Source organism: Lithobates pipiens, unplaced genomic scaffold (assembly GCF_037356315.1).
Source record: "Lithobates pipiens isolate NorthernLeopardFrog02 unplaced genomic scaffold, aLitPip1_a1.2 Scaffold_16, whole genome shotgun sequence".
In the NCBI taxonomy this organism is placed as follows: Eukaryota; Metazoa; Chordata; class Amphibia; order Anura; family Ranidae; genus Lithobates; species Lithobates pipiens.
In genome coordinates this window covers 608,543,651-608,564,998 of record NW_027507748.1, presented here as the reverse complement: position 1 = coordinate 608,564,998, position 21,348 = coordinate 608,543,651, and the positions used below count along the sequence as shown (strand labels likewise).

The window sequence follows — 21,348 nt, the reverse complement described above, 5'->3', positions numbered from 1 at the left end:
AGAGGGGAATGTTTTTTTCCCCAACAAAAGTGGAGTTACGCTTTAAGTGTACATGTTTAGCCTTTGTTGTGCGCTTTTTTTTTTTTCTCTCTTCCTTGGAAAACATGCCCTAGTTCATGTGGAATATGGCATGAGCCCATCCAGAATATTACAGAAAATGTTTATTTTTCCCACCACTGTCCTAAATGCTATAATTTAGTAAATTAGCAAATAATTGTCGTAGGATTTTAAAAGGTAAATTTTGTTTACATTCTTTAACGGTGATTGTGCTGTCATTGAATGTATTTCTTTCTCCTTCATTGGGGGACACAGGAATACTTTAACCTTCGGGTTATAAAGGAGGACTGGACACTGGTAAACAAAACTTGTAGACCAGCCCAGGATAACTCATCCCACTACCAGCATGCCTCCGTTTTTGTGCCCTAGGAGGGTGAACATCTTTTGTTCAGCTCCACTGTGTGAAAAGACCAACTTTAGCTAGCACCCTTTTTTCTTATAGAAAGGTGTGTTTTTTTTTTTTTTTTTCAATAAAATCTCTTCTCTGCATCCCTGCTTGAGTTGGTCTCCTCAGTTCCAGCCAATCTCAGCCAGCCTTAATTTTGGAGTGTCATGTCCAAAACCTGCTACATTGAAGGTTGTGGGAATAGGCTGGAAGTGACCTTCAGGCACTGGGTTCCTTATTGGGTATTTTCCAGACTCCTTTCTGGCAAAAGTTAGCAATGGAATGATTTCTAGGCCCAGAGCTATTGACATTAATTAAAGTGATTGTAAAGTCTCGTTTTTTTTTTCCTATAAAAATAATAAACATGTTATACTTACCTGCTCTGTTGCAGTCGATTTGCACAGATCAGCCCGGATCCTCCTGTGATCCTGGCCCCTCCTTGCAGTTCAGTGCTCCCACAGCAAGCAGCTTGCTATGGGGGCACCCAGAGTCACGGCTCCCTGTGTCCATTCAGACACGGAGCCTCAACCTGACCTGCCCCCACTCTCTCTCTCCCCTGATTGGCTAGCTGACTTTGATTGACAGCAGCGGGAGCCAGTGGCAACACTGCTGTCTCAGCCAATCAGGAAGGAGAATCTCGAACTGCTGAGCCACTTGTGGACATCACTGGACAGAGAGAGGGCCTCAGGTCAGTGTTGGGGGGGGGGGGGGGGCTGAGGGGGGCTGCTGCACACAGAAGGCTTTTTATCTTAATGCATGGCAGGCATTAAGATATAAAAAAAAAACCTTCTGCCTTTACAACCCCTTTAAGCGCTTGCCTGTCTCTGAAGACTTACGTTGTGAATAGGCTGGTCAGGCTGAGCACTGGGATCTACCTCAATTACATAGGTCATAGGACTCTGTTAAATTACCCTGCTACAGGCCAGCTTTCCCTGCGAAATGAGTTAACACTGTGGGACTTCATCCCCTGGATAGATTGTTGTGCACTGACATATGGTATCAAGCAAGCATTTCCCCAATGTTGCCCCTGCTTGCAAAGAGTCATTTAAAAATGTTGATCTATCTCTGCTGCCTGACTACAGTAGCTTTAGTCACCTCCTGCCATCCAACCATAACCTGCTACCAGTTGTGCAGGATTCATTAGTACCTAAGGCCTTGCATATTACCCTGAGACTTATTCTGCCCTAGAGCGACACGGTTACAGTATGTTTGATTCTAGACACAGGGTAGAGGGGTATGAGAACAGTCCTGCTGTAAGAGGTGCCCCCAACTCAAATTTTACTAATGGCTTCAGAACTGGAGCTATTGGTGAATGTGGGGAGTTTGCCTACTGGATGTTTAGTGTTTATTCTGTCATCGGAGTCCATGCTTGATGTGGCTGGTTTCTTTTGTCTCTTGCAATGCATTCATCTATGAGGTCCATCAGCAAGTATTGAGCAACATTGAAAGAGATGGAATTTTGTGCAACAGGCAAAGACTTTGCCAGTCACGTGAAGGCCCGGGAAGCCAAAGGCTTAATTCCAGGCCATAGTAACATATCAAGAGATGGCTAGCCTAAGAAGAGTATGGTATATTTCAGGTAAGAAAGGAAAAAAAACAAAAAATGGAACGGGGGGGGGGGGGGGGGCGGGATTGGTAGAGGGTAGAAAATTGTAAGTGGAAAGGATGACAGGTCAAGTGTTACCATTGCACCCAAGAGGTCTTAATCATCTTATCAAGGTGGACTCGGGCATCCCATACTCATTCATATTTAGTAGGAGTATTGTTCATTCTAGCTGCGAGGTATTTCATGAGTTTAACTTCTAAAGGTGAATAAATAAGTCAAGTTTGTTCAGCCCATGTGTCCGATTCCATTGTGAGGCAATTAAACATCTAGTGACTGTTAAAACACATAGAAGTAATTTTCTGGAGTGCTTGGATATATTTGAGGGTGGGGAGGATCTAGAGCAGACGGAATGTAAATAAGTGCTTCAATGCCTGCCAGAAAGGCTGTGTCTTAGGCAGCTCCAGAAAATGTGAAATTATGTTCCTGAGTGTTTTTTAAGGCACCTCCAGCAGTGATCAGGAATATTAGGGTTGAGGTTATGTAAAAAAGTGGGATTATGATACCAGCATTACAGGATCGTGAACTGGTTTTCTTTGTTGGCTCCCTCCTTGTTGGCCTATGCTTACACATAAGCTGCTATGCCCCTTAAGCCCATCATGAATGCTGCTGCCAGACTTATTCACCTTTCCAGCCATTCAGTGTCTGCTAGCCTTAGAGCCCATTCACACAGGGGCAACACGACTTGTAGGCGACTTGAGTCAGGCAACTTGGACACGACTTGAGTTAAGATCACAGCGCGACTTGGGACGACTTCAAAACGACTTGTGATGACTTCAAGCGCGACTTGGGACGACTTACAAGTCGCCCCAGGCCAGGCGACTTTTGCCGAGGCCAAGCAGAGAATGAGCTCAAGAGGGAACTCCACGGCAAATTTCAGAAAAACATTTGGCGTGGGTTCCCCCTCCGAGAGCATACCAGGCCCTTAGGTCTGGTATGGATTCCAAGGGGAACCCCCTACGCCGAAAAAACGGCGTGGGGGTCCCCCCCAGATCCACACCAGACCCTTATCCGAGCACGCTACCCGGCCGGCCAGGAAAGGGGGTGGGGATGAGCGGGCGCCCCCCCCCCTCCTGAGCCGTACCAGGCCGCGTGCCCTCAACATGGGGGGGTGCCTTGGGGGAGGGGGGGCGTGCGGCCCCCCCACCCCAAAGCACCTTGTCCCCATGTCGATGAGGACAAGGGCCTCTTCCCGACAACCCTGGCCGTTGGTTGTCGGGGTCTGCGGGCGGGGGGCTTATCGGAATCCGGGGGCCCCCGGATACCGGCCCCCCACCCTATGTGAATGAGTATGGGGTACAATGTACCCCTACCCATTCACCTGTGGAAAAAAAGTACAAAAAAAAACACAACACAGGGAAAAAATATTTTATTGCACAGCTCCGGGGGTCTTCCGTCTTCGGGGGTCTTCTCGCCGGACTCCTCCGCTATCTTCTTGTAGCTCTTTTGCTAGCGGAGGAGTCCGGCTTTCTTCCTCCCCGCTGCCGGCCTCTTCTCCCGACTTCGGGGGTCTTGTCCCCCTCTTCGGTTCTTCTGCCGGGCCACCGCGCCTTCTTATAGCTCTTTTGCAGGCGGTGGCCCGGTCTTCTGTCGCCGCCGCCTTCCGTTCTTCTTCTTCTTCTTCTTCTTCTCCAGGAGATGTTGACACGACGCTCTCTCCGGCCACAATGCCAGGGACGCGCTCCGCTGCCACTTATATAGGGACAATGGGGCGGTGTCACATGGGTTGATGTCACATGGGTTGGTCACATGGGTTGATGTCACATGGTAAAGGGGCGGGGTCACCATGTGACATCAACCCATGTGACCAACCCATGTGACATCAACCCATGTGACACCGCCCCATTGTCCCTATATAAGTGGCAGCGGAGCGCGTCCCTGGCATTGTGGCCGGAGAGAGCGTCGTGTCAACATCTCCTGGAGAAGAAGAAGAAGAAGAAGAAGAACGGAAGGCGGCGGCGACAGAAGACCGGGCCACCGCCTGCAAAAGAGCTATAAGAAGGCGCGGTGGCCCAGCAGAAGAACCGAAGAGGGGGACAAGACCCCCGAAGTCGGGAGAAGAGGCCGGCGGCGGGGAGGAAGAAAGCCGGACTCCTCCGCTAGCAAAAGAGCTACAAGAAGATAGCGGAGGAGTCCGGCGAGAAGACCCCCGAAGACGGAAGACCCCCGGAGCTGTGCAATAAAATATTTTTTCCCTGTGTTGTGTTTTTTTTGTACTTTTTTTCCACAGGTGAATGGGTAGGGGTACATTGTACCCCATACTCATTCACATAGGGTGGGGGGCCGGTATCCGGGGGCCCCCTTATTAAAGGGGGCTCCCGGATTCCAATAAGCCCCCCGCCCGCAGACCCCGACAACCAACGGCCAGGGTTGTCGGGAAGAGGCCCTTGTCCTCATCGACATGAGGACAAGGTGCTTTGGGGTGGGGGGGGGGCGCACGCCCCCCCTCCCCCAAGGCACCCCCCCATGTTGAGGGCACGCTGCCTGGTACGGCTCAGGAGGGGGGGGCCGCCCGCTCGTCCCCACCCCCTTTCCTGGCCGGCCGGGTAGCGTGCTCGGATAAGGGTCTGGTGTGGATCTGGGGGAGACCCCCACGCCGTTTTTTCGGCATAGGGGGTTCCCCTTGGAATCCATACCAGACCTAAGGGCCTGGTATGCTCTCGGAGGGGGAACCCACGCCAAAATTTTTTCAGAAATTTGCCGTGGAGTTCCCTCTTGAGAGCTGATAATTCTGTCAAAGTCGCCTCCGTATAGACGGAGATCCGACTTGGAGGCGATCTCCATTGAAATCAATGGGTACCGGTCGCCTACAAGTCGGATAGAAGTAGTACAGGAACCTTTTCTGAAGTCGGAGCGACTTCAGTAGTGTGCATTAAGATGGCTCTCATTCACTTACATTGCTTTTTAAATGTTGTCCGACCTGAGGCGACCTGAGGCGACTAGGGGCGACCTGAAGTCGGATGAGGAGTTGCCCCTGTGTGAATGGGCTCTAAAAGTAAAGCCTGAGTAAAATTCTAATTGCTAAACAACCTCATACAAAGCCATCCAGAACTTTGGTCATAGCTAAATTAACAATATATTCTCAAAATTTCACCGAAATTGAAATCCCTCTCCAGATCTTTTGTCACTTCCTTCCATGCTTGCCGCAAGGATTTCTTCCAAACCATCCTTTGAAACAGCTTACCCCAATCTGTTAAGCTCCTACTCTGTCCACTTTTAGGTAATTCTTATAAACTCATCACTTCAGAGAAGTCAACCCTGCCTCCACATAATACAATTAAAGTTTACTTTGTCGTTCACCTCATTCCTCACAGTTATTACCTTTTCTACTCTGAGACCAACCTTTTTAGGTTGTATGTTCTCATCAGCCGGACCTGTTGATCCCTTTTGTACTGATTTGTATTGTAATTCTACTGTCTCCCTTTATTTTGTTAAGTGGTGCTATGTAAATTCTGTATAATAATATGTGAAGATAGGCGTTTTGTGAGCGGTGACCCATATGTTGCCCCATTCCTTCTTGGTAAATTCTCTTTTTAAAATACATGGCTAATTGAGCAAAATGTGCGAAATGGAGACGTATACTTTAATGGCATCGCCTTGTGGTGCGTGAGAGCAAAGAGATACAAATGACCAGGGCTAGCCATAGTTTTTCCATCTCTGACAATTTACAGTATATAACATTGTTAGTCTCATGTTAGATGCATACTTATAATTTAGGAAATCTGGGAATGCTAGCCCACCTTGCGTTTTAAGGTCTGTATATTTTTTTTTTTTGCAACTGTATGGCGTCTGGTATCCCCAAGTAAAAGGAGAGACGGTTCTTTTTAACTTTATTCTGATTGGTTATTGGGATTTGGGAGGCTCTGGAAGCATTAAAAAGTAATAAAGTAGTTTAACCTTGAATGGATGTGATTCTGCCTATCTACTATTTAGGGGTTGTCTAGTTTCTTGTGAGCATGTAAGGTAGGGATGGTAGTCGGGGGCTGGGTGACAGTTGTTTTGTCAACCCCCGAAGGGAGTTAGTTTAAAGTAGTGATTGTTGATGGAAATGCTGTGTCCTGAGTATTGTGGATTACACAGCCCAAACGACATCTAAACAATGAAGTGCAATTTCTTTCGGATGCGTTCGTTGGCCAAATGAGAGAGCGAGCTGCATTCCACTATAGCCTGATTTTGCAAAATAGATTTACTTTGTAATCTTAAAGGGCTCCTGCAAAAGTCAGGCAGCCACCTCAGCCGCCATCCTGTGATGGATTAGACAGACTTTTTCTAATGCTTACATCATGAGACGTCAGTCACCTCCTTTTCCCGTTGTGACCCATTCCACTAAAGCGATTAGAAGGTCCTGGATTTTTCGCCATCAGACACCTATTTCCCAGATTGGCAAGGCAGCCACTTGGTCATCAGTTCATACTTTAACAAAATTTTACCAAGTTGATGTTGCTGATCCTTGTTTTTGGGAACAATGTTTGGTGCCTTAAATAACATAGTGCCAACCTTTTGGGACAGAACAAAGATAAATTCTTTGAGATGTAAGAACTACCTGCAGGTTGGTACACATTCACTTTGCCATACAGGAAGAAGCACATCTTGCACTGTCTCGGTTAAGTCTTTTTAGATGCCTACAAGTGGGGAAGCGGGTAGTGAGAGTGAAAGAGAAATATGAAGTTATTATATGTGTAGTTTAAAAAATAAGCGTGATTGTTGGAACATTTTTTACTGGGTTCTTTGTACTCCTTATATATGTGATCCTGACTGATTATCTGTAATTCATTCATATATTACCTTACTTCTTTTCTTTTGGCAGGCCTGGCAACTGAGATTTAGTCATCTTGCTGGATATGGAGCCAAGTACTATTCATATCTAATGTCTCGGGCTGTTGCATCCATGGTGTGGAGACAGTGCTTCATGAAAAACCCATTTGACCGGTAAGGGATACATACTGCTTTATTCTGTGATGGGAGGAATATACAGGGGAGCCATCACTTGTGTAGCCACATTGAAGTTATTCAAGATAACCTGTCATTTTAGTAACATTCTGGGTACTTGTCCAGTTTTTTCCAGTCTTTAACTTATCTGAATCCCATGTTTTTTAGAATGCAGCTACATTCAAACAGCTAAGTAATAGCAGAAGCCTATCTAACTATCGACCCAACCAATACTTCGTATTAGAGCTTTAAAGCTGGACTCCAGGCAAATGGCTAAATATTCAGTTAAAATACATATATGGAAGCTGTGTTGTATCTGCCAAAGGATTTGTATTAATGTCCATTAATCCCTGCAATTTTTACTTTGCTCCCATACAGTACTAGTTCAATGACACAACATAGAGTGGAGGAATGCAGTGCAGACTGAACAGTGAATGAGAACATCACTCTGCTCATTCTGCTCTCACCTATTGGCATGTTCTTTGTCAGCAAAAAAAAAGTGCATTCATTATTTTTTTTATTATTTTTTTTTAAAACTTCTCCCACTTCCCCTTCTAACACGTATGCCAACTACCCTGTAGAAGAAGGATGCATATGCTTACCTAGTCTCAGGGCAATCATTTCTAGTCACGTTTTCTGCTCCTAGTGGCTGGCTTTAGGAGAGAGCAGGGACTGCCATCAACGGATGCCTCACAATCAACCTATGGGCGACGTCACCTTCCAAGCATTCTATCCATTATCTGTGCTCTCTTCTAACCCCTGAAGCTGCCGCTGAGAAGATCACGTGACAGGACCAAAGCGCGCTGCAAATAGGTAAGTATATGTATCTTCCTTTAACAGGCTATTTAAAAGGGGGGTGGGGCCAGTTTTAGGCTTAGTTAGTTTTAGCCTTGAATTCCACTTTAACAATGCCACATCAAACTATATTAAAGCGGTAGTAAACCATAAAATAAAAAAAATAAAAAATCTCCCTGCAAGTTACTGTCATAATGTGCTAGTGCGCATTACATACTAGCACATTATGAAAGGCTTACCTGAAGACAAAGCCCTCTTGCGGTGCGCTGTCACCGCTGACAGGGCTTCCATCTTCACCCGGTCTTCCATCTTCACCCGGTCTTCCATCTGGGTTCGCAAGCTGCTGCCATCGGATTGCCTACGCATGCAGAGTCATGGCACAGCTCTCTCAGTGGATGGCACATGCACCTGTGACATCACCAGTGCTGCTTAAGCAAATATCTCCTAAACTGTACACATTAAGGAGATATTTACTGCATCAACAGATAAGCCTTATACACCTTTACTAGCACTTTAATCTGACTCCCAGGTCATTTAAAGTAATACAAAATAACTGCCAGCACAACAGGCTCCAGTACAAAAATGTTACTGGAGTTCCATATTACATATGAATTGGAACCTGGCGTGCTTGCAGTTATTTTGTTATACAATTTTGCACAGCAGCCTACTTTATTTATTTATTATTCTTGATTAAGGCCTCATGTACACTGCTGCTGGTAAACGGAAGTTTAGGAGCAGTTGGACATTTTTTTCAGCTGCCCCTGAACTCTCCTCTGTTATCTTATCAGTACATGTACACAGGGTCGTTTATAGTGCTTTCTAAGCACTTGAGTTTAGAAGCACTTTTTTGAAAGAAAAAAAAAATGCGTCCAGGGTGGATATTTAGAGGCATTTGAAACGCCAAATGCTTGTAACAGCTTGTAAACGCGGTAACTCGGGTTTAGCCATGTTTCGTTGACAGGCTTTTTTCATTTTAGACTATTTGCAAAAAACGTGTGTGTGTGTATATGTATATGTATATATATATATAGTGTCATTTAATTTTGCTCAGTAATTTACAATGCATGCATGCGTTTGTGCGCAAATGACCATCAACATATTGTGAACATGAAAATTGTGCGAACACATATGCGTGAAAATAGATCCAAAAAAAGCCTGAAAAAATAGATGCTCAAACAGGAGTATAAGGCCTAATGGTTTAACAAATCAGGTTTACAAGATTGTGGACTTTTATTTTTCTCGAATGCCTTTGTATCTTTTTAAACCAGATTATATCTATTTATATTACCGTACTGCTATAATTACAGCTCTTTACAACAGACTCAGTACCTTACAGTAGAGATAATTGTGCTCAGTACAGTATATTATTTTAATGATTGTATCTTTTCCAATGTAATGGAATACTTTAATACATATGACCCAGGAGCATGATTACAATACAGTTTGACATCTGTTATTCATAATAGCTCGTTCAAATGCCAGATCTTCATCAACAAATGACAAGGCTGCTCAATCTACAAATTCCAATATATCAGTTTATTTAAAAAAATGGCCACATCTCCTGCCAGAAGATAGGGTTCACTAATGATGCGTTTTGCCCTCAACAAGGCCTTTGCTCTTAAAATTGGTATTTCTGACTAAGCTCCATTTAGGGTGAAATGCATCAAGGCAAAGTCCGATTCCAATGGGAGATGTGTCCATCTTTTAAGTAAACTTCTAATCTTCTAATTAGGCTGTTGTGCCGCTTTTTTCTTTTTTTTTTTTTTTTTTTTCATTGCTGTGGACTTCGATGTGGGAAGGATCCTTACATACCAGAGTACTCACCTCCAGTTCCTGTACTAAATGCCAACCTGGAGTGGTACTTTCTGAGGCGCACCAGCAATTGAGAATTATATAGATATGCATGAACTGTTTTTCTCCTGAGGTTGCTGTTGGCTGTACTGTGCATGACTTCAATTGTGGTTGTTGATTAACGTTGATCAGCCATGACATTATGACCACTGACAAATAATATGAACAACACTGATTAGTTTAGTACAATGGAATCTGAAAGTGGGTGCAATAGTATAGGCAGCAGGTGAACATGTTATCCTTGAAGTTGATTTGTTGAAAGCAAAAAAAAAAAATGGGCAAGGGTTAGGGTGTTTAGGGTGTGAGGTTTGAGTGATACAGACAAGGCCTTAATTGTAATGGCTAGATAACTGGGTCAGAGCAACTCCAAAACTTCAGCTCTTGTTGGATGTTCCCAGTCTGCAGTGGTCAAGACCGACCAAAAGGCATTTAAGGAAGGAAAACCAGTGAACCAACAGGGTCATGGGCGGCCAAGGCTCATTGATGCACATGGGCAGCAAAGGCTGGCCTGTGTAGTTTGAGGCAATAGAAGAGCTACTGTAGATCAAATTGCTGAGAAAGTTACTGCTGGGTTCTTATAGAAAGGTGTCAGCGCACACAGTGCATCGCAGTTTCTGTATGGGGCTGCATAGCCGCAGACTGGTCAGGGTATCCATACTGACATGTGTCCACAGCCAAAAGCGCCCACAATGGTCATGTGAGCATAAGAACTGGACCATGGAGCAAAGAAAGAAGGTGGCCCGGTTTGATGAATCACATTTTCTTATAGATCGTGTGAATGGCAGGTTGCATGTGTGTCGCTTACCTGGGAAACAGAGATGGCACCAGGATGCACTATGAGAAGAAGACAAGCTGGTAGAGGCAGTAATCTGCTACTGATGGCTTGGTGCCAGATACCAGAGCATACCTTCAGAGGTCTAATGGAGTCCATGTCTTAACAGGTCAGGACTGTTCTGGAAGCAAAGGGTGGGTGGTCATAGTTATGGCTGATCAATGTATATGTAGATCATATAAAAGAAAGTGGGATGGGAAAGAAGTACATGACAACTGGGAAAATACAGTAAATTTCCCGGTGGGTGGTTTCAAAGCTGAAGTTTAGTCATTATTTTAAAACAATACAAAAGGTAAAAGAAATCTAGTTACAATTCATGGAGCAGCTTGTACAATACCCTGATACCAGATATTTTGTAAACCTTCTTAAAGTGCAGTGCTTATAGTGAATTAAAAAATATTGGAGTAAATACAAAAATTAATAAAATGTGTAGTTTTCCAACAAAGTTTTTTGTGTTAAAAATCAATAATAAATACAGTAAAACCTTGGATTGGGAACATAATTCGTTATGGAAACATGCTTGTAATCCAAAGCACTCGTATATCAAAGTAAATTTTCCCATAAGAAATAAAGGAAATGATTATTTTATTCATATAATTACAGCAATACAAAATGCAGTATAAAGTATAATGTAAAAATAAAACCAATTAACCTGCACTTTGCCTTTTTGAAGTGTAGTATGATCACAATTTTAATGTAAAAAAAGTGGAATGTCACTCACAATGTTGAGAACAATATCCAGCGTTAAGGAGTCTTGTGCTCATCCACCTTGATTCCAGAGCGTAAAGCTGCTGATGTATACGTGGTCAGAGGTGTGGGGGCGCTGGTGGCTCCCAGTTCTTCCTGGAGAACTTGGAGACACTGGGGAACTGTTGGCGTCACTTCCGTGTGGGGTGGTCATAGCGCTCAGAGCACCCGGAAGTGACATCAACAGTTCCCCAGTGTCCCTGAGTGTCTTTAGTTCTTCACGGCGCATGAACACCAGACTCCTTAACGCTGGATATTATTTTTAACATTGTGAATGTCATTCCACTTTTTTTTTTTTACATTAAAATTGTGATCATATTACACTTTCTTTGTTTCTACACTTAGAGGCGCCTCTCTTCTCTTGTATACTCAGTTGTGACGTGACGCTACTCGTATTGCAAGACACCACTTGTTTATCAAAGCTCATTTTTTTCTCAGTTTAGGCCGATGTGTATTCTTCTTCATATTTTTGTTAATAAAAATCCCAATAAGCGTATATTGATTGATTTGCGCAAAAGTTATAGCGTCTACAAAATAGGGGATAGATTTATGGCTTTATGGCATTTTTATTATTTCTTCACATTTTTTTTTTTTTTTTTTTTTTTTTTTTTTTTTTTACTAGTAATGGTATCGAGCTGCAATTTTTATTGTGACTGCAACATTATGGTGGACACATCTGACACTTTTGACACATTTGTGGGATGATTGACAATTATACAGCGATCAGTTCCATAAAAATACACTGATTTACTGTATAAATGTCACTGGCAGGGAAAGGGTTAACGTTAGGGGGCGATCAAGGGGTTAACTGTGTTCCCTGACTGTGTGTTCTAACTGTAGGGGAAGGGGACTGACTAGAAGGGATGACAGATCTTGGTTCCTAGCTATTAGGAACTCACAATCTGTCTCTCCTCACAGAACAGGGATTTGCACATACATGTCCCTGTTCTGCTTATCGTATCTGCGATTGCTCGTGGCCAGCGGTAATCGCGGCCGCTGGCCACGAGCATCAGCAACCATGCAGTGAAGCGGGCATGCGCCTGCTATTCTGCTTGAAGAAGCCGACGTATAGCTACGATGGCTCACGGGAAGGTGCTGACCTGCCGCAGTATAATGACGACAATTGGTTAAGTACATATAGAAAGAAATTCCATGAAAAGAAAATTTGTGTAAAAGAAAATCCCAATTTCCAAAGTGACAACAATCAATCCTCTTGATCAGATCTTCCCTTAAGACTCCACAAGTGAGCATCACTCCGTCCAAACAGAGAGAGGCTTACCAGAAATGTTTGACCCTCAGTTTAATGAGCAGTCAAACGAGGCTTTGAGGATATCTCCTGTGGTTCCAGCTCAATTCAAATGTATCCACATATGGCCGCCAGGAAAAACACTCATCTACAGTCGGAATCCCCTTGCAAAGGTTTAATCAATTATGAAAAAAAAAGCACGCTCTCCATAGTGATCCAAAAATGTATTTACGTTGAAAGTGCATTTCATTAAAATGACATGACAGTGCTGAGCATAGTAAGACCTCAATGTTGCCCACATCCAAGATGGCTACTGTTATTCGGCACATATGCGCAGTGATGTACACCCTGGCTCCTCCCAATGCATTTTGTCAAATGTGATGTCATCTGGGTTCATTATTGATTTATTTTATTTTTTTTCTCAAATAATCTTATTGAAAATTTGCAATTTACAAGCCTCAAACAGAAACAGACAGTGGTAGAGTTACTAAGCTTGTATCTAACCCACTGCCAATGTTTCCTTTTACTGCATTGATATTATGTCTAATACTCAGTTTTGATCACATTAACATATATGTAAATAGGTAACTATTACCAAATTATTCATTTATAGTGGAAGTATGTATGAATAACTTGCATATAACTGATAATATAACCAAGTAATCTGCATAGAAGATCTACTATGAAATATAGAAAAAGAAAATTTGTGATTTTTAACACAGAAAACTACACATTATTTTAAGTTGCCACCAGATATAGTACTTACATGAATGATAAGTATCCAGTGTGCTAATGGCTGCTCTGTTCTTTGAAATCTTCTGTCCTTAGCCCCCCCCCCCATGCCTTTACAGCTGTAATCTTCCAGTGCTGCCAGTGTTAATAAGAGCAGTGCTACCTGTGACAGGCAGCCGCCATAAGTGCTGAGTAGAGATGGGCTCTGGCGTGTTCGAAATCCCACGTGCCCGATCCCGTCAGGAAGCCAACCCAGCACACAGCTAATTGCAGGCAGTGAGACATTTCCCGGTTTGCAGCTGCACAGATCAGGAAATGTCTCACTGTCTGTAATTACAGTGTCGGCTTCCTGGCAGGATCGGGCACATGCGATTTCGAACACTCATTCTCTAGTGCTGAGTAAGCCAACTATTTCGGCCCCTTCTCCTTCCACCATTCACATAAGCTGTACTATCTGTTCCCACAGTAAAAAATGCTTTATGAATAGAGAACAGGGCAATGAAAGAAAGATCTGCCTCCTCCACTCATAGAGCAATTTTCATTGTGGGATCTGATAGTATAGTTTCTGTGAATGTAGAATAGTATAGCATAGTAGGCACTCTTTTGACGAATGCCTGAGACAGGTGAAGCCATGCATATAAACCCCTCCACAGCCTTGAAAGATCACATCTGCGGGGGGTATCCAGGGGACCGAGGACAGAAGGTTTTAAGCAACAGAGCAGCCCAGAGGACACTCGCCCTTCATGTAAGTACTCTGATAACAAAACAAAAAAAAATCCCTAAACTTCAGCTTTAATTCTGTGAATTTTTCTGTATAAAGTTTACATTTTATTGACTCCTACAAAGGAAATGTGAGCTTGTTCTTTTGTTGGGTGTATGCAAATGAATCTGCACATTTTGGGACCCAGTACAGTGGTCATCATTCAGCAGAGAGTTTTTTGAAATGGCAGAAACTCTTCCTGAGGTCTCTGAAGAATGAAGGCTGTCATTGTGCCATGGGGGCAGGCTTCATTAAATCTGTATCAGTCAGGAAATGAGAGATTTATCACAGCATGTCCTTATGAGAACCAAGCATGCAGGTGGCAGTAACAGGATCTGTCTTGTCCGCAGGGCGATGGGAGAGCGCTATCGCAGGGAGATGCTGGCACATGGTGGTGGAAAGGAGCCCATACTCATGGTAGAAGGTAAAGTGAAAACAAGAGATGTTTGATCTTCTGGTCTTTTTGTCTGTTCACTCGACCAGGGTGTATGTTTGGCAAACAACAGCTGCTGATGTGATGGTTATCAATAGTTCAGATGTTCCCAGTGCTGGCCTTTTTTATGTCAACAAAGCCCTGTTAGTAGATTCTCATTTTAGAGAAGAAGCTACTCACAGAACTTGGGAAACTGGACCTTCATTTTGGAGTTCTTTTAAACTGGGAGATGTTATGAGCACAGCTTTGTACCATTGCATATATTGACATACAATAGCAGCCTTAAAGTGATTGTAAAGTCTTGTTTAAAAAAATAACAAACATGTTATACTTACCTGCTCTGTGCAGTGGATTTGCACAGAGCAGCCCAGATCTTCCTTTTCTCGGGTCCCTGGCTGGAGATCCTGGCCCTGCCCTCCTCTTCTCGAGTACCCCCACAGCAAGCAACTTGCTATGGGGGGCACCCAAGCTGAGCTGCAGCTCCATGTATCTATTCAGACACGGAGCTGCTTTTACCCCCCCCCCCCCCTCGATTGGCTAACAGACTTTGACAGCCGTGGGAGCCAATGTCGCTGCTATGTCTGAGCCAGTCAGAAAGGAGAGTCTCGGACAGCCGAGGGACTCGTGGACTTCGCTAGACAGAGATTGGGCTTAGGTCACTATTAAGGGGGCTGAGGGGGGTTGCTGCACACAGAAGGCTTTTCTTAATGCATTAAAAAAAAAAAAAACTTCTGACTTTACAACACCTTTGTGTTTTTCACCTTAATGCATCCTATGCATTAAGGTGAAAAAACTTCTGCCCGTTGTCTCGGCTTTTGATTGGATAGATTGATAGCAGCGCAGCCATTGGCTCCTGCTGCTGTCAATCAAATACAATGACATGGGGGCAGTGCCGAGTCCGGCATTCTGCGTCTATGGATGCAAATGGTGGACTCGAGAGTGTAACCCCCAATTGACGTCACGCCCAGACCCCACATTGTAAACAAAGCCGCAATCGTGGCTGTCAGTATGAGATCGGAGAATTTGTTTCTTTCGATCTTATGCTTTACAGCCTGAAAGAGAGATGTGGGGTCTTATTGACCCCCGCATCTCTCCATAAAGAGGACCTGGCACGATAGATTCCTATTACAAGGCGTGTTTACCTTCCTTGTAATAGGAATAAAAGTGATCCAAAAATATGTAATGTAAAATAAATATATTTTTTTTAAATGCCCCTGTCCCCGGTAGCTCACACTCAGAAGCGAACACACACGTAAACCCCGCCCACATATGTAAACGCCATTCAAGCCACACATGTGAGGAATCGCCACATGCAATTCTAAACTGGTAACCTGTAAACATTTTCAAAGCGTCGCCTATGGAGATTTTTAAGTACGGAAGTTTGGTGCCATTCCATGAGTGTGCACAATTTATTTATTTTTTATACATTGGAATGACCGCCATTTTATTCCCTAGGGTGTCTGCTAAAAAAAACATATTAGCAAAAAAAAATATTTTTACATGTAGGAGAGAAGTGCCACAATCGGCCCGGTATGGACGTGGTTAAAGTGCAGAAAAATCAATAATCTTTATTAGTATTATGCCCTGTACACACGGTCGGACTTTTCGACGACAAAATCCATCAGATTTTTTCAGACAGATTTTGGGACAAATTTGTCTTGCATACACACGGTCGCACAAAGTTGTCGGGAAATGCGATCGTTCTGAATGAGGTGACATCAAACATGTACATCAGGACTATAAACAAGCCAGTAGCTAATAGCTTTCATCTCTTAGTTTACTCTGAGCATGTGTGGCACTTTATCCGTCGGAATTGTCTACACACGATCGGAATTTAAACGATCGGATTTTGTTGTCGGAAAATTTTAGATCCTGCTCTAAAACTTTGTGTGTCGGAAATTCTGAAGGAAAAAGTCCAATGGAGCCCACACACGATCGGATTTTCCGATTAACATGATCCAATCGGACAATTTCTGTCGGAAAATCCAACCGCGTGTATGGGGCATAAGGCAGCTGACTTGTTCTCAGATCTATAGGTTTATATTAACGTGATGCACCTTGTACATTGAAAGATGTGTTTGATAAATACAAGACATTCTCTTAATGTTCAGTATAGTGAGTCTGCTGTTTTCTGGTTTATAATCGGTCTGCTTGTTCGAAGTTGCTGTCATTCTGCCTCTAAAGGTGCTGGAGCACATTGATTCTTTAGTGGGGAATTTGTACCGTAGTGTCTGGACTAGGCATAAGGAACTAGTGTAGCTATATATATATATTATTGTAAGGCCAAGTCTGATGAGCAGGAAACCTTTGATCAATTTACACTCACATTCCAGAATACTTTTATTTTGGCTTCTTCTCCCGCACGTCTCTGCCGACATCTGCTCCATCCTGTTGTGCATTTCTCTAGGAACTTTGGATTTGGACTTTTGTTTGTATGGGCAATTTGAAGGCTCTTCAGCTGGTAAACCTTAGCATGCACTGGCAGCCCGGATGTGAAAGGAAAAGTCTAATTGGTCGATATAGGCTGTGCTGAAAGTTCTTCCTTAGACACTCGACATCAAATCGTGTTGTCTACATTTTTCATGAACTTATTTGCCTACAACCACACAGTAAATGGGTTGTCACTGCAAACACTTATCCAGCATTGTGTTTATTCATAATATACCATGGAGAATTCATCCTTAGGAGTGAGATTTTGCAATGGGTCGGAAGTGAGTCACGTATTTTGATGGGCAAGCTAGTTCAATTAAAATGCTCAAGATATTTATAAAAGATAAAAACCCGGGACAAAATGGACTTATCCCAGTAATGACAACTCAATCTTGTTTGTGCAGATCATTGGCACCCCTATTTATTGCTGATTTCTTGTAAGGCATATAAACAATATAGGACTTGGCGGGAGGTTCCAGTTTTCAGCATAAAGCCGGGCCAGATATGTCAGGAGTTGAGCAGATCGGGAATCACCCTTATGGTAATCCCCAGGACATCCAAGAAGCTGAGAGGTGATTAAAGGGGTTGTAAAGGTAAATGTTTTTTCACCTTAATGCATTCTATGCATTAAGGTGAAAAAACATCTGACAGTCCTGGCGCCCCCCAGCCCCCCCGTTTTACTTACCTGACCCCTCGAAAATCCCACGCTCGTCCCCCGACGTCCTTTCCACCGTTCAGCCTGGCCGCTGATTGGTTGGAGTGGATGGATGGAAAGCAGCGCAGCCATTGGCTCGTGCTGCTGTCAATCACATCCACTGACGCGGAGCGCCGGGGGGCAGGGCCGTGTGATACAGCGAGCGGCTATAGCCGCCGGCTGTATCACGGGAGCGCGCCCGTAGATGCTTCTCACCATGCGAGGGAGCTCGCATGAATGTGAGAAGCATCTGCGGGAGGAAGCAGAAGCAGCCGCCGAGGGACCCCAGAAGAGCAGGTTCAGGGCCACTCTGTGCAAAACGAGCTGCACAGTGGAGGTAAGTATAACATGTTTGTTATTTTAAATGGATAAAAAAATTCCCTTTACAATCCCTTTAACCACTTTCAGACTGGACCAATTTGCTGGTCAAAGACCAGACCACTTTTTGCGATTCAGCACTGCGTCGCTTTAACTGACAATTGCGTGGTCGTGCGACGTGGCTCCCAAACAAAATTGACATCTTTTTTTTCCCACAAATAGAGCTTTCTTTTGGTGGTATTTGATCACCCCTGCGTTTTTTTTTTTTTGCGCTATAAACAAAAATAGAGCGACAGTTTTGAAAAAAACGCATTATTTTTTACTTTTTGTTATAATATCCCCCAAAAATATATAAAAAAACATTTTTTTTCCCTCAGTTTAGGCCGATACGTATTCTTCTACATATTTTTGGTAAAAAAAATCGCAATAAGCGATTATTGATTGGTTTGCGCAAAAGTTATAGCGTTTACAAAATAGGGATAGTTTTGTAGCATTTTTATTAATTTTTATTATTTTTTTTTTTACTAGTAATGGCGGCGATCAGCGATTTTTATTGTGACTGCGACATTGTGGGGGACCCATCGGACATTTTTGACACATTTTTGGGGCCATTGTCATTTATACAGTAATCACTACTATATAAATGCAGTGATTCCTGTGTAAATGACACTCGCAGTGAAGGGGTTAACCAGTGGGTGGCAGTGTAGGGGTTAAGTGTTCCTAGGGGTGTGTTACTAACTGTGGGGGGGTTGGGCTTTCATTTAGTGAACACTGATCTCTGCTCCAATCACATGGAGCAGAGATCAGCGTCACTAGTTGCTAGGCAGAATGGAGAAATGCTGTTTACAACGGCATTTCTTCATTTGGCCGCTCCGTGAGACGATCGCGGGTATGCCTGTGGCGTTCGAGTCTGCGGGTCCCGTGACCGGACTCACGGGGGTCCTGACGAGCGCGGGAGCGTGCTCCCGGTGGCAGGGCGGCAAATTTAAAGGGACGTACATGTACGCCCATTTGCCTGCCTGTGCCATTCTGTCGACGTACATCGTCGTGCGCTGGTCAGCAAGTGGTTAAAGTTGAGATTCTTAAAACTGAGAAAACCGCTTTGAGTGTTATTACCAAGATTTGAATGGTCTATGACTGGCTTTAGATAAGTAGCCGCTAACAATCATATTTTTATCCATGTGTAAAAGGGGGGGGGGGGATTTTCCCACTGACCACGAATTTAAGGAGCATTCTTCCTGCTCACGATCATGCTAACATACTGTGAGATGAACATATAGTCTCTATCTGCATGTGTTCTCTGAGACTGGAAAGTTATTTTAACAATTCCTGCACATTAAAAACGTTGAGAATTCTCAAAAAAAGAAAAAAAGAAACCCAGATCTACAGAATTCCAAGGTGAGAGCAAATTTCTCATGTGTCATTTTAATTGAAGCTAAACTCCAGGAAGGAAGTAAATATTAACCCTGCCCACCCCCTTCCCAAGCTAATAAAGCATGTGTGCTCAGCCTGTGGCCCTCTAGCTGTTGCGAAACTACAAGTCCCATGAGGCATTGCAAGCCACTGACAGTTACAATCATGTCTCCCAAAGGCAGATGCATGATGGGACTTGCAGTTCTGCAACAGCTGGAGGGCCACAGGTTGAGCACCCATGAAATAAAGGATCTCATGCTGGTTTTGTCTAGAGATAAGGCAAAGTGTTTTGTACCACTCTGTTCCTCTTCTCACCAGTGCTGGCATGTTGGGCGAGCCTTCATAGATCATAACATACAATGCTGGACCAGCAGTGGCTGCTGATCTTGCCTCGTACAAGGTAACACCAGCGAGAAGGGTGTGCATAAGTTCGGTTAGTGACCATCATGAGGAAGGGCTTTAGGGTGGGTACTGGTTGTCCCAAATGAAAAACCACTGAACCTTGGATTATGGGAAGTAATTCTCCATTTTATTTCATCCACTAAAAAAAAAAATAAAAAAAAAATTAGATCCTTTTATGAACTCGGGGGGGAATTTTAACCACTTAAGCCCCGGACCAATTGTTAGCCTAAGGACCAGAGGTCTTTTTACAATTTCGCACTGCACTGCTTTAACTGGTAATTGCGCGGCCGTGCAATGTTGTACCCAAACAAAATTTGCGTCCTTTTCTTCCCACAAATAGAGCTTTCTTTTGATGGTATTTGATTGCCTCTGCGATATTTATTTTTTACGATATAAAAGGAGAAAGACTGAAATTTAAAAAAAAAAAATTATTTTCTTCTTTTTGTTATAAGAAAAATCGAATAAACTAAATTTTAGTCATACATTTAGGCCAAAATGTATTCAGCCACATGTCTTTAGTAAAAAAAAATGTCAATAAGCGTATATTTATTGGTTTGCGCAAAAGTTATAGCGTCTACAAACTAGAGTACATTTTCTGGAATTTACACAGCTTTTAATTTATGACTGCCTATCTCATTTCTTGAGGTGCTAAAATGGCAGGGCAGTACAAACCCCCCCCCCCCCCAAATGACCCCATTTTGGAAAGTAGACACCCCAAGGAAATTGCTGAGGGGCATGTTGAGCCCATTGAATATTTTTATTTATTTTTTTGTCCCAAGTGATTGAATAATGACACAAAAAAAAAAGTTTACAAAAAGTTGTCACTAAATGATATATTGCTCACACATGCCATAGTTATATGTGGAATTGCACCCCAAAATATATTCTGCTGCTTCTCCTGAGTACGGGGATACCACATATGTGTGACTTTTTGGGAGTCTAGCCACGTACGGCACCCCGAAAACCAATCACTGCCTTCAGGATTTCTAAGGGTGCAAATTTTTGATTTCACTCCTCACTACCTATCACACTTTCGAAGACCATAAATTGCCAAAATAACACAACCCCCCCCCCCCCACAAATTACCCCATTTTGGAAAGTAGACACCCCAAGCTATTTACTGAGGGGCATGTTGAGTCCATGAAATATTTTATATTTTGCCACAAGTTGCAGGAATATTACATTTTTTTTTTTGCACAAAGTTGTCACTAAATGATATATTGCTCACACATGCTATGGGCATAAGTGAAATTACACCCCAAAATAAATTCTGCTGCTTCTCCTAAGTATGGGGATACCACATGTGGGGGACTTTTTGGGAGCCTAGCCGCGTACGGGACCCCGAAAACCAAGCACCGCCTTCAGGATTTAAATATAAAACGCTACCAAAAAAACTGTTAGCGACCGCAGGGATCAGGCCTGACTCTGCGAACGCTGCAGTTATGTGTTTAGTGTTTTGTCACTGACAGTGATCGATCGATACTGCACTTGGGTGGGCTGGCCGGAGGTGCAAAACGCAGGTGCTACCAGGTAACTGGGCTGATCCCGCTAACAATGCATTTTTTTTAAACCCTAAACTGCTGGGGACGCTAGTATAGATCTGATCAGATCAGATATTGATCTGTTCAGATACTATACCACTACGGGAGGTGTATGCTTTGCGCGTGTGTGTTAGCGGTACTGGCACTAACCTAGCGCTGCCTGGGGCGACGCAGACCCTG

The 21,348-nt window shown here is 43.5% G+C and overlaps 1 protein-coding gene across 1 annotated transcript in view; it reads left to right on the top strand.

Annotated features, from left to right (window-relative positions):
- The window catches only part of MIPEP (mitochondrial intermediate peptidase), a 154,889-nt gene that overhangs the window by 112,208 nt on the left and 21,333 nt on the right, over positions 1-21,348 (top strand). Inside the window, exons 17-18 of the mRNA XM_077484030.1 lie at positions 6,853-6,974; positions 14,288-14,361. Coding sequence (XP_077340156.1) covers positions 6,853-6,974; positions 14,288-14,361 — 196 coding nt within the window. The remainder of the gene's footprint in view (positions 1-6,852; positions 6,975-14,287; positions 14,362-21,348) is intronic.